Below are 14,140 nucleotides of genomic sequence, written 5' to 3' on the forward strand. Positions count from 1 at the left end.
TTGCCACTCTAACACCATTTTTACTGTGCTCCTTTGACTCTAAACCTTAAAAAATACCACTTAAACTTTTGAGGTTAACTTAAACTAATATGCATGTGCATGGAAATGTAAAAAACTACTATGCCTTCAAGTTTAAGGAGTTACATAAATTTTATGGCTTTAGATTGCTTTGTATACCACTAAGAAATGTTATGATGTATTACAATCTGGGGTCTTGAGGGACAAAGTAATTATACATTGGGTTCTATTTTATTTTTCTTAATGTTCTTTGACTGTAAGTTCAAAATTAAGGTGTCAGCAGGGGGATTTCTTCTGAGAACTCTGTTTATGGGTGATTGTCCTTCCACTGTAACTTTACCTGGTCCTCTTTCTTTGCACCATTGTTTACATAATTAAAAAAAAAGTGAACTGGAAGGCCTGAATGAATCTTAGAGTCTCATCCATGGGGCAGCCCACAAAGGCCTGGCAAAGGATCTCCTTTTCATCAATAATTAAAAAAGCCCCTGAAAGAGACTCCTTCACACCAGCCTTTAAGTTATAATAATACTGAGCCATGGCTCATTTGGTGTCTGATACCAAAGGAATGATCATCGGCCCCAGGCCTCTGTATTTCTTGAGGTACTGACTAAAGTGGGAATCCACAGAAGCACCAATGAATTGGCAGTTGAGTTTCTTAAACTGCCTGATCAATGAAAGCAATGATAAAATTGAGGGTAAAAGAAGGGGACAGAGTGATAGCACAATAGGTAGAAAGTCTGTCTTGCATGCGGCTGGCCCGGGTTCAGTTCCTGGTATCTCATCTGGTCCCTAGAGCCTACTGGGAGTAATTTTTGAGTAGAGTTAGGAGTAACCCCTGATCACTGCTAGGTGAGGCCCAAAAAACAAAAATAAAAATGGGGATACAACAAGAACACAACACATTTTCCTTTGTTGTCAGATTGGCAATCTCTGAATGAACCATCTGGTATATCAGTGGTGGCTTTGGTGGCTTTTGGTGCAGGGTGTCTAATTCGGGCATTTCCTGAAGATATTTTACTATTTGGCAGCTACAATAAAGGTACCACAAATACTAGCCAGGAAGAAGCTTTACTTTCTTGGTGTGGGTGCCATGTATATCTTAGGATTGCTCCAACTGGCCAACTAGGTAGTTGGTTTAGTAAAAAGGCCAAGGATGTGATGCTATGTAGACCCTGGAGTGTCAGGGAGACCCGAGACCCTCCTCTGATGTTGGGTACCTCCAAGACCACACCTGGAAGAGCTCAGGGGGTTTCCAGTGTGGTACCAGCAATACTTGAGGGGCTACGGGTGCTGGGATTTGAACTTATGAGTTTGTTCTGTGTTAGCTTTTGGTCCCTATATATTTCATTTATTCATCACTCCCCATGCCATGGTGCTTGCCCACACAAGAAAAAGGCTATACCGCTGAACCAGACCCCCAGTTCCTCCATGTGTCTTGATGCCAGTCCACAACAAAAGCCCTCAATACACATGGACCATTCTATCTGAAATACCAATATGCTTAAAATCTAAGTTAACGATGTGAGGCATTTGATCCCAAAACCTGTGTGAAGACACACTGATGGAAATACATTTGAAAATAGTTCTGTAGTTTTACTCAGCAGTTACTGGTCTGATTAAAAAAATAATATAAGGGCCAGAGACGAGTGGATAAGCCTTACATGTGGTTGACCCTGTTTAAATCTACTTTATATGGTTCCCCCAAGCAGAGCCAGGAGTGATCTCTGAGTGCAAAACCAAGAGAAATAAAAACCCAAAACGGGCCAATATGATAATACATTAGGTAGGGCATTTGCCGAGCATGCTGCTGACCTGGGTTCAATCTCTGGATCTCATAGGGTCTCCAGAGTTTGCCAGGAGAGATTCCTGAGTGCAGAGCCAGGAGCATCACTGGGTGTGGCCCTCAAACAAACAAAACCCACAGACAAAAAGATTTTAGGGAAAGAAGTGATAGCACAGCAGTAGAGCCTTGCATGCAGCTGACCCGGGTTAGATCTCCAGCATCCCATATGATCTCTTGAGCCTGTCAGAAGTAATTTCTGAGAACAGAGGCAGGAGTAACCCCTGAGCACTGCCAGATGTGGCCCAAATACAAACAATCAAACAAAAACAAAAAGAGTTTACAATTATCTAGCTGGTAGGAAAGAAAAGAAACATTATGGACAAACAGCAACATTTAATACAAGGGCTGGCCATGTGGCTCATGTGGCAGAGCAGAGACCTTGACTGATGCCCACTGTTTGCCCTCCAATGCCTAAATGCCCTCCTCCTCTCTCCCCTGCCCCGCCCCAGGCAGAAGTGGCCTGGAGCCCCCAATATGAAATCCAATAATAGAACTTCTTGGAGGCATTATCAGTGTAATGCCAGGAAAGGCTGGCTTCAAAGAAAGGGCTCTATTAGTTCTGCTGGAGGGCACTAAGAAACCAGGAGATGGGCTGGAGCAGCAGCGCAAGTGGTAGGGCATTATTTTGCACGCGCTGACCTAGGATGGACCACAGTTAGATCCCCCAGTGTCCCATATGGTCCCCCAAGCCAGGAGGAATTTCTGAGCGCAGAGCCAGGTATAACCCCTGAGCTTCACCATGTGTGGCCCAAAAACCACCCCCCCCAAAAAAAAAAAAAAAAAAAAAAAGAAACCAGGAGACAAAGGATGCTCACAGTGAGCAAGGCCCAGATAAGCCCCAGGGACTGAGCCCAGCGCCGTCCTGTGAGTCACATCGCTTCCTCTGGCTCATCCCCTCGCCAGGGAGGGCCTGGTGGTGGCCTTCTTACCCTACCCTCTCCCTGGCTAGAATGACACGTCGCCTGGACCTGCTGGGACGGAAGCTCTGGTCACAGAGCAGCCCGGCAACCTGCAGCTGTGACGTCACATGGAGGAAGCGAGGGGTGACCCAGCCCAAGAAGGCAGGAAATCCTGCTTGGAGATAGTAAAAAGAAAGCCTAACAGACCCCAGAAATGGAGTGAAAGGACACGGGGTCGCAGAGAAGGTGAGGCAGGGTGGGAAGGGGGGCCTGCAGGCAGGGTGGTAGAACCCGGTTCATTTTGGGAGACAGACAGGGGCAGCTTGCTGACTCTGAAAGATGGAGGATCAGAGATATGGCATTTGCCTTGCATGTGGCCAATGTAGGTTCGACCCCCAGCACCATAAATTGTCCCTGAGCATCGCCAGGGACAATCCCTGAGCACAGAGACAGGTGTAACTCATTTTGTTGTTGTTGTTTTTTGTTCTTGGGACCACACCCGTTTGACGCTCAGGGGTTACTCCTAGTTATGTGCTCAGAAATTGCCCCTGGCTTGGGGGGGACCATATGGGACGCCCGGGGATCAAACCGTGGTCCGTCCTATGCTAGCGCTTGCAAGGCAGACACCTTACCTCTAGCGCCACCTTCCTGGCCCCAGGAGTAACTCTTGAACACAGCCAGGCATGTTCCCACCCCTCCAAAATGAGAGAAACTGGGGAAATTGTAGGTGGGAAATGAACATCGGTGAATGGAATTGGTAACCTGTAGATTTGAAACTCAACATCAATAACTTTTTACCTCTGCATCTTCACAGTGATTCAATTAGAAATTTTTTTTACCAAAAAAAAAAAAAAAAAAAAAAAGAGAAGAAAAAACAGAGGTAAGAGGAGAGAAGAGGGCTATTCAGTAGCAAGTGCTTCTGCCTCTAATGAGTGATTCCTTCTGGCTGGGCACCAAATGCTCTTCCAGAATCTCATATGATCATGACTGACCTCATGCAAAGATGATGAGCTTGGAGGACACCACTGCTAATCACCTCAAATGCGTCCTATTTCCTGTTATTTTTTCAGGACCATACTTGATGTCAGTGGACCCTCTGAGCTGGCAAGTACAAAGCCAGGTTAGCTGTACAAAAAGCAAGAAGTGCCTACCCCACTGCATGGCCTGCTCTGGGGGCTTAGCTGCCTGTTTCCTTCCGCATGAGTTGGTGAGCCATCAGGCCCAGGAGAGGAGCGGAGGTAAATGCACTGGGCCGAAGGGAATCCCCCTTCCCACACCTGCTGCACCAGCCAGTGTCTCCCACACACCCCTGGTCAAGGCAGGCAGGCTCAGGAGGGCAGCTCCCCTGGACAGGGGCAGCACCTCTCTGCTGACGTGGTTCACGGGGTGCAGAGGCCACATTCAGTGCATACTTGGATGGGGGCCGAGCGGGACTGAAAACAAGCATTTGAAGGAATGTGAGAAAGTGGCAGAGGCGCTACTGGGGTGAGAGGCGGGAATGGCTCTTGGTCACCCGCCCCCCCCTTCTCCCAGCATCAGCCGGCATGACATCAGCCACTTCCCAAACACATGGCACAATCACCTCCTTTCCAGTGTCCAGCCAAGCGAGGCCCCCACCGTGTGACTGGCAGATCGGGTCACCGAGAAGACATGGTCCCAGTGCCAGGGGACAGACATGCCCTTGGTTTGCAGCTGCAATCCTGCTCAGAGTTGTGTGACAAGTGTCCCTCAGTGCTGGTCTAGCCCAGCCCAGCCCAGTCACAGCAGGAGGGTAAAGGGGGTAGAATGTTGAAGTCATGTCTGCTGCTCCCTCGTCCACTACAGAAACTCAAAAGAAGGATGTGGGTGTGTGTGTTTAAGTAAGTTGTACATATGTGTAAGTTGTGTGTATGTGTGAGAGTACGCATGCTTGTAACTTTGTATGTATGCATGAGTATGCAAGTTGGTATCTATGTGTGTATTAAAGATATATATGTGAAAGCTTATGTGTGAGTATCTGAGTCTGTGTGTTTATGCCTGTATCCCCTATGTGAATATATGTAAGTGTGTGTCAAGTATATGTGTGAATGTGTCTTTTTGGGTAAATTTGAATGTATGTGTGTGTGTAAGTTTATGTGAGTGTATATTAAGTTTGTATGAGTATATGTGAGGGCATAAGAATGTGAAGTGTGCCTATATGTGTGTAACTCTGTATGTATGCATGAGTGTGCAGATTTGTGTTTGTTAGTGTATGCATGCATGGGTGTTTTAATTTTGTGGAAGTCTGTAAGTGTATTTGCATGTGTCCATGTTTGTATGGATGAGTGTGCCAGTGTTTACCAGTGTGTGTGTGTCCAATTTTGCAGTAACAGCCAGGTCCCCACTCTGACCTATGACACAGCCCTCCCACACCCAATGCCCTGGCTCTCCGAGCTCTCAGGAGACACCCAGCCCAGAAAGCCTTGAACTGACACTGATCCCTAAACTCTGCAGGCTCTTATCACTTCTATATGAGCGTAAGACCCAAGCCCAGGTCCCAGAGCTCTGGATCAGACTTTAGGCGCGATGTCGGTCTGTCAAGGATCCACTCACTCAGAGCTAAGAGCACAAGCACCTCTGAAGGGAAGTCCCAACACCCCAAAGACTCTTTTTGTCTTTTGCCTCACCGGGAGATGCTCAGAGGTTACTCCTGCTTTGCACTCAGGAATCACTCCTGGTGGTGCTTGGAGAGGACCATAAGGGATGCTGAGGATCCAACTTGAATCAGCTGCAAGACAAGTACCCAAGGTATTTATTGTACTATCTCTCCAGCACCCCAAATGCATTTTGGGGGCACTGCTCAGCCACCTCTCTGTGCCAACTGCTTCAACATGGCCTCACTGCTTCAGAGAAGCCACGAGGAGAAAGGAGGTACCAGGGCTTTCTGCACCACAACACGGTTGACAAGAAGAGCCCTGGACAAATGAAGATGGAAACAGACTCTCCCACATCAACCAGAACAAGACAAGCCAGGATGGAGTACAGGTCCTAAGGACATGATAGTGCTTTGTCCTGTTCTGCGTGTTCCGACTTGGCAGATAATGTGAAGGCAGAGGGTGAGTGAAGGAGGCGAGGTGACTGCCCTACGATCAATTCCCTGCACAGCTCTGCTCTTCCGCAACTCAGTGGCCCAGACACTCCAGCATAAACACTCGAGCTTATTTGCTCACTGGCTAATGGCCCAGAAACTGAATACAGTCATCTGAAGTCAGCAGAAAAGACTAACTAAGCTTCCAGCCAGAGGAAAGAGAGAGAACAGGGTCACAACGTTGGCTTTACTTGTGATTCACCCTGGTTCGATCCTGGTCACTGTACAATTCCCCCACCCAAAATCACAGCTGTATGCTAATGTTTTTGTATCATTCTAGCACTTTCTACAAGAAATATTAGTTGACTTCTCACCAATATCAGGCATTATTATGTATTAATGTAATTAATTAATTAATTAATATAATTATTATGTATTAATATCTTTATGTCACAAAATTGATGCCAAATGATTATAAATTAAAGACTGAATGAAAACAATGTGATAACAAGACAAAGATCAATCTATTATATTTTTATTTTGGCAAGAGAAAGCTTTGAAGTTCATAAGCTATTTGGTCTTTGTGGACACTATAAGGCATAAGTTTGGAAAGAATTTTGGAAATACTATATAACAGGTTAATATGGAAATAGGTCAGAAAACTAAAAAGAGGTTTGCTTGACCATATTTAAAATCTGTATTGTTAGACCAGTCCCATCAGGCCTGACTCCTGGCTCTGTGTTCAGGAATCACTTCTGGGTTTGCTATGTGCAAGGAAAGTACTCTATGTATGGTATTATCTCTCTGCCCCCTATTAAAAAATTATTTTTGGGTCATATCCAGTGATGCTCAGGGGACCATATGAGATGCTGGGGATTGAATCCAGGTCAGCTGAGTGCAAAGCAGACAGCATTTCCATTGCCTGCTGTACTATCACTCTGGTCCCATATATGTACATATATATTTTTTATTTTTATAGAAGATGCACTATGTGCTGATAGCTGATGAGAATCTAGAAGTCCATTGCAGCTTTCAATGAGATCCAAGAAAGAATCCTTAAGTCTAGAACAGTGCTTCTCAATTATTTTCTGTCATGCCCCCCTAGGAAGAAGAAAACATTTTTGCACCCCCCCCACTCGACTGTAAATAGTATCTTATTAAAAGAAAACTTTAACCTGCAAAACAAAAATATATAAAATAAATTGAGCTGATTTTTTTTAAATCAGAGGTGATGTCTGGATTAATGGCTACAATGAGCACGTTTTGCAATGCATAGTTTTTTGAAGTGGGTTTCAAGCAGGACACAGCAACTCTAAACATGGGGCTTAGCTTGTTATTAGTGTTTGCTGAGGTCAAAAGTGGCCCCCTTTATGGAGTCTCGTGCCCCCCCTGGGGGCGTGCCCCACTATTTGAGAAGCACTGGTCTAGGACACGCGAGAGAGACAACAGCAAGGTGCTTGCCTTGCAAGCTGATGACCCAATTGGACCCCACCCTCTAGGCCTCCCAAAAGAACATCAAGTCTAAGGTCAAGAGAGCGCCAAGGGGCCGGCACACATATAGCACTGCATGCCCTCCTGAGCATCACAAGTGCAGCCATAATGGGCCCCTGACAAGGAAATCATTTAATCAAGGAAAGAAAGTTCACCACATTGGAATCCATGGCGTAGAGTACCTGACTGGCAAGTATCAGGTTATGAGTTCAATTCCAGATGCCAACACATGCACCCAGTGCTGGCCTAGAAAGTTCTCTGAGCCTGGCAGCTTTGCTCTCTGCCAGCCTGGGGCTGCAAGTGATTTCTGACCACATCACAGCCACGTGTGTATGTACCACATGCACATATAAAAGGCAGATAGCCAGCACCAAGTCCAGGAAGGACAACCCCCAGCCAGAGTTGTGAGCACAAAAGATATCCTTAGGGAGCTCTCAGCAGGATGTGCATGAGCACCAGAGAAAGAGAGTGCTCTGCCTGGATGAACAATGCTGCCAGGGTGATCAAGCCCTGGAAGCTACGTATGAAAGGGCAGCAATGAAGGGACAGGTGTGAGTGCTCCTTATGAAGGGAAGAAACTTAGGCCCTTCGTAGCAAGACTGCAAACATGGGCAGGGGGTGAAAGTGTGGTGGCTGTGGGCTGGAGAGATAATACTTCAAGGAAGGTGTTTGCCTTCTTCGAGGTCAACCCAGGTTCAATCCTTGGCATCCTATGTGATCTCCTGAGCACTGCCAGGAGGGATTCTCAAATGCAGAGTCCAGAGTAAGCCCCGAGTATTGCCAGGTGTGAATCCAAAAAAACAACAAATACCAAAAGCAACAATAAGATTGGTAGACACACAAAGCAGGGGAGTGTAGTTAGAGTAGAGAAGGACCACGATAACAATGAGGGTTGAAATGAACACGAGAGAGAGAGAGAGAGAGAGAGAGAGAGAGAGAGAGAGAGAGAGGAGAGAGAGAGAGAGGAGAGAGAGAGAGAGGAGGGAGAGAGAGAGAGAGAGAGAGAGGAAGAGAGGAGAGAGGGAGAGAAAGAGAAGGAGGGAGAGAAAGAGGAGAAGGAGGGAGAGAGGGAGAGGAGAGAGAGGGAGAGAGGAAGAGAAAAGGAAAGAGGAGAGAGAGAGGAGAGAGGGAGAAAGAAGAAGAGAGAGAAGGAGAGAGAGAGGAGAGGGAGAGAGGGAGAGGAGAGAGAGGGAGAGAGGAGAGAGAGAGGGAGAGAGAGGAGAGAGATAAGAGAGGAGAGAGATAAGAGAGGGAGAGAGGAGAGAGATAAGAGAGGGAGAGAGGAGAGAGAGAGAAGAGAGAGGAGAGGGAGAGAATGTCTGCCCCAGGGGGGAGGACAAAGGGAAACTGAGGACATTGGTGGTGGGTAATTGAACTGGTGAAGGGATGGTTGTTGGGCATTGTAGGGCTGAAACTCAATCACTGTATTATGAACAACCTTGTAACTGTGGTATTTAAATGAAGTCATTTAAAAAAGATTGTTGGGCACATGCCAGGGGATCATGCACGTTCTGAGCACATCCATTAAAGGTGCGGACAGTGAAACCCACCAGAGAAGCACCTATGCTTGTGAAAGGGATCCATTAGGATCATCAGCTTATCATGGAACTCAAGCCAAGAAAAGCAGTAAGTAAAGAGCAGAGAGCTAACTGTCCAGGAACTCTCCTAGTCAGCACGGCAGGCTGGAGGAATTAGCTTGTGAGGACAAGCTCCACTTCTAGTGGCCAGCGGGATCTATTCCCCTGAGGACTCAGCAGGTGAGGTTCTGCTCTGGTGTGAAGGTTGCAGAACCTGGACCCGAGTGGTTCTAGTTTCTATCAGAAGACACACAAGGCCAGGCTAAATGGTTCCCCCTTCCTGGAGACTAAAAACCCTCATCTGATAATTTTATGTGCAATAATAAGTGAATGCAGGCTAGAAAGACAGTACAGGGGTTCAGGTGATGGCCTTGTGTGTGATAGATGAGGAGTAAGTTCTAGTCATTGCCAGCTGGGACTTTCCTCCCCCCCTTTTTGACTCTCCTTTTTTTGGCTTTTGGGCTATACCCAGTAGCACTTAGGCACTACTCCTGCTGTGCTCTGAAATCAATCCTGGCAGGCTTGGGGGACAATATGGATTCGGGTCGACCTCATGTAAGGCAAACACCCTCCTTGCTGTGCTGTCGCTCTGGCCCCTAAGGAACCCAATTTCCTCTCCCTCCAACAATGAGTGACGACTGCAGAACACTCTGGAAGCTTTCTGAGTCCCTGTGGAACTTTCTTTCTGGAGTGGACACCTCACTCTGCTCTCGGTGAGCAAGTAAAAGGCACATGCTCAGGTGAGTCAGGTTGACTCACGTTGCTTGAATGAGCCAGCCTGCAGCACCCCATTTCCACTGCCCCTTTGCCCAGCAGGACATGACTGAGTGCCCACGTGGGCGAGTGTGACAGGCAACTCAGCAGCCACCCACATCGTGAGGGTTGAGGACAGGGAAGACCAGCCTTATTAGGGGATCCTGCAGCCACTTTCCTGCTACGTCACAGGATGCCAAGCCCCGGAAGGTCCTCTCAGTCAGACGTAGCTTCCTTCCCACTGTGGGACTTGGCCAGCACCGTCCTCATCTGCTAAGTCATTGACAGAGGGAGAGATGGACAGGCACAGCTCACACACAAGCTGACTTCCTGCAGTCAGAGATACCAGGGAATGTGGAGGGTGTGTTGGATGGGATGAGATTTAGATAATCAGGGGGCTGGAGCAAGAGCACAGTGGGGAAAGCAGATGCTTCCATGCAGCTGACACAGATTCAATTCCCAGCATCTAATATGGTTCCCTGAGCATGCCTCCAGACAAGAATAACCCTTGAAAATCACCAGGTGTGTTTGCCCACAAAAAAGAGATTATCAATTATTTGTTGACCGATACACCCCCTTATGTTCTTCCTTTATTGGTTTTTGGGTCCTAGCAGTTCAGCAGTGTTCTGGGATTACTTTATGTAGTTCTGGGGATCAAACAAGAGTTGCCTATGAGCTTCAAGGACCCAAGACCAAGAGCCTTAATCTCTCCGTGTCATTTCTCTGGTCTCAAGAAGATTTTCTTCTCTCCTCTCTCCTTTCCTCTTCTCTTTGCTTTTAGGTCACACCTGGTAGTGCTCAGGGGACCATATGTGGTTCGGAGATTGAATCCAGGTCACATGCATGCAAGGCAAGGACCACTAACAGCTCTACTATTGTCTGGCCTCAGATTTTCAATGCTATTATGATTTGTTTAAACACACTAACCAGTGTGTACCACTGGTGGGTCATGCTCAAATGTTATATTAGACAAGTATGTACAACAGTTGGTTGAGAAAATTTTCATCTTCTGAAGAGGATGAGAGCATTGTTGCTTTAATTTTCTTTCTGGCTGCAAGTACAAATTCACCACATATATATTACCAATATTCTTTTATTTATTTATTTGGAGCACACCTCAGGTGTTCAGGAGTTACTCCTGGCTCTGCACTCAGAAATGGCTCCTGGAAGGCTCAGGGAACCACATGGGATGCTGGGGATCGAACCAGGTCAGCCACATGGAAGGCAAACGCCCAACTTGCTGTGCTATCACACCGGCCCCATTATCTATATTCTTACAGGGAAAAAACACCCTCAGCCTGGTTTGGATTATTTCATGCATGACTCTGCTTCAGACTCGCTCACTCAGGGTTGGAAATATGGTGCATGGGGTGATTTTACACACCCCTTCAACTATATACATCTCATTTTCCAGCCTGATGATCTCCTGTCACAGCAATGTACAGCGTGCAAGACCTCATAGGACCAATGGCCCCATCTCCTTGCTCATTTTTAGAAGTTTCCACCTGTTGTGCTAAGGGATCTAAGGGTGAAATGCCAAAGACCCCAGCCCACAGGGGCTGGCTGGTCCCATTTTGGTGACAACAATCCCATCCATGGACTGCCAGAGTCCCTACAGTCATAAAAACTGATTATCTGGGACGTGGCAACACTCCAAACACTCTTGTAACCATCCTGTTAGCTTCAACAGCAGGTTGACTTCTCTTAGGCTGCTGCCTCCCATATCCAAGGCCTAGTGATAGCACAATGGGTAAGGCATTTGCCTTGCATGCAGCTGACCTTGATTCAATCCCCAGTGTCCCACATGGTCTCCTGAGCTCGCCGGAAGTAATTCCTGAGTGCAGAGTCAGGAATGACCACTGAGCACTGTTGTTTGTAACCCCAAACCAATAAATAAATAAATAAATAAATAAATAAATAAATAAATAAATAAATCTCTCCCACATCTGGGGCTAAAGCATTAGTACAGTGGGCAGGACATTTGCCTCGCATACATAGAACCAGATTTCAATCTTCAGTATCCCATATGGTTCCCCAAGCCCCACCAGGAGTACTTCCTGAGTGCATAGCCAGTAATAAAATCTGAGTACTGTTGGGTGTGTCCCCAAACAAAACCAAACCAAAACTCTTTTACTCATCTTCCCAGGGAAATTTCTTTTCTCTTTTTTTTAACTTTTTTTTTTTGGGGGGGGGGTTTTCGGGCCACACCCATTTGATGCTCAGGGATTATTCCTGGCTAAGCGCTCAGAAATTGCCCCTGGCTTAGGGGGACCATATAGGACGCCGGGGGATTGAACCGAGGTCCTTCCTTGGCTAGTGCTTGCAAGGCAGACACCTTACCTCTAGCGCCACCTCGCCAGCCCCAGAAATTTCTTTTCTTACAAGGAATTCTGAATACATAATCTAAACCAGAAAAGTCCAAGCCTGATGGCAGTGGTGTTCTATGTAATGGTGAAAGAGCATTTACATATTAGCAAGTGCTGGAAACTGCTTCCCAGACCAGACTGGTTGGTACAAAGCACACGGGAGGAGGGGTGGTGAGGAGATGAGGTTACTCACGGTTCCAACCAAAGGATAGATGAAGCCGGCTCCAATGCTGGCACGGACATCACTGATGGGCAAAATGAAATCCCTGGGCACACCTTTCTTTTCAGGCTGGTGCGATAGAGAGAGGTGGGTCTTTGCCATGCAGATGGGCAAATTGCCAAAGCCCTGTACAAAAGGGAAGGAGACAGTGATGGGAGCGGGCAGCATTCATATCCTGGGTCACAGCTCAGACCCAGCACATAGTGGGTGCTTTCCACCACCTGCAGAAAACAGCCCAGGGTTTTCCAACATGTGACAGGTGGCAGTCTTTTGGGATTCATTGTGGAGATTCCTTTGAGGGAAGAAGGCATGATGGGAGCGTTTAGGGGTGTCTAGGGGATTGGGAGGGGGTAGGGGACAGATGGCAGCAACAGCAATTGGAGAAAGCGCACGTGGATGGGAAAGGTGACATGGAGAAACACTCTGGAGAGGTTTAAGGGCTGCAGTTATGTCGTGTTCCTTCTGAGGCTGCCAGGATGCAAAGGGCCCTTTTGTGCTAGTTTATGAATCATGGCTACTGGATCTGTGATGACATTATAGGGACCAAGATGAGGTCACTTCAGCAGCCTTTTCTTTTTAAGGTCCAAAGCGGCATCTGACCCACATTCCCTAAGGTGAAAGGGCAGGAAGCCCCATTTGGTGTCTCACAAAAGGACAGTGTCCTTGAGGAATGGATCCATTTCCGGGGGCACAGCCTCCCCACTCTGCTCATTAGCTGCTCCCACATACTTGACACATTACTTTGAGGGAATATTCCCTTGTTAGAGAGATCGAAGGAATGCAGCCTCAGAGGTAATTCATGCACAAGTGTGGATGATTTGACTTCCAACTATTTGGAGAATTTGTGAGTATTACCACTTGGGGTCTGAGGGTTTTTTTTTGTTTTTTTTGTTTTTTTAATGAAATGTTGTATGCACTCATGTATACTGATGGAAATTTGCTGAGGGATGAATACCATCCATCTACAAAAAGTGATGCCCAGAATCTGGGTTTCAGAGATCAAGTACTGAAATAAAATCTACGGACTGGTATAGGTTTGCCAAAAAAAAAATCCTGCCAGTCTAGGGAGGCAGAAACAAATGGCAACACATCTACTGTCATTATAAAAGACCCTGAAGGCTGAAAAAAATTAGAAAGATTCAACATTGGAGTCAAAGACAGCCTTAAATAGTACTATTTAGAACTCGTGATTTAAAAAAAACATACTCATGTCAATGACCTCATTTTCCCCTTTGCTCCCAAGTGAAAACTTCACAGGGGGAACAAAACCAGTGCCTAGAGAAAAGTCTGAGAATCATTTATTCATCATAAAGCACCGACAAGCACAGAGAAAACTTTAAGGGGAAAAATGAGTTGCTGACGATCTCCCCAAATGTGAGAGACTGTAGCAGAATGCCAGAAAGGATTTACAAATAGAATTTACTGCTTCACTGCACACGAGTGGAAACACTATTGCAAAACCTGCCAGATTGGACAACATTGTAGAATTATTTATTCACTTCAAAAGCACAAGTCAAGAGCATACTTTATACTTGACCTTCTTCTCTGGACCATCACCAGGGATCATTTCTGGAAGACTGGTAGGCATCTCCTCTGAGCATCTCTGGGTATATGGTTTTAGCCCACTCCCCACAATATCTTTGCATGAAGTATAAACTTGACTTTTCCATGGCTGGACTGGCTACACTTTTTTGTTGTTGTTGTTTATTTTGGGTTACACCTGGCAGTGCTCCCAGGTCACTACTGGCTCTGTGCTCAGAAATAACTCCAGGCAGGCTTGGGAGATCATATGGGATGCTGGGGATCAAACTGGGTTGGCCGCGTACAAGGCAAACTCCCTACCCACTGTGCTATCACTCTGGCCCATGGTGGCATTACGCTGGCTACACTTTAAGATGATGACCCTTCTGGCTTAGTAATCGATCCC

General features: G+C 46.6%; 1 protein-coding gene across 3 annotated transcripts in view; it reads right to left on the reverse strand.

Annotated features, from left to right (window-relative positions):
- Window positions 1–14,140, reverse strand: part of MTHFD1L (methylenetetrahydrofolate dehydrogenase (NADP+ dependent) 1 like) — a 641,585-nt gene that overhangs the window by 514,743 nt on the left and 112,702 nt on the right. For all 3 annotated transcript variants that reach the window (XR_007491265.1, XM_049765366.1, XM_049765365.1), the window contains one exon: window positions 12,187–12,339. Coding sequence is in view for 2 of the 3 variants with exons in the window: in XM_049765366.1 (XP_049621323.1) it covers window positions 12,187–12,339 (153 nt within the window). In the remaining variant the exon portion in view is untranslated. The remainder of the gene's footprint in view (window positions 1–12,186; window positions 12,340–14,140) is intronic.

The sequence above is a fragment of the Suncus etruscus genome, chromosome 18 (assembly GCF_024139225.1).
Source record: "Suncus etruscus isolate mSunEtr1 chromosome 18, mSunEtr1.pri.cur, whole genome shotgun sequence".
Taxonomy (NCBI): Eukaryota; Metazoa; Chordata; class Mammalia; order Eulipotyphla; family Soricidae; genus Suncus; species Suncus etruscus.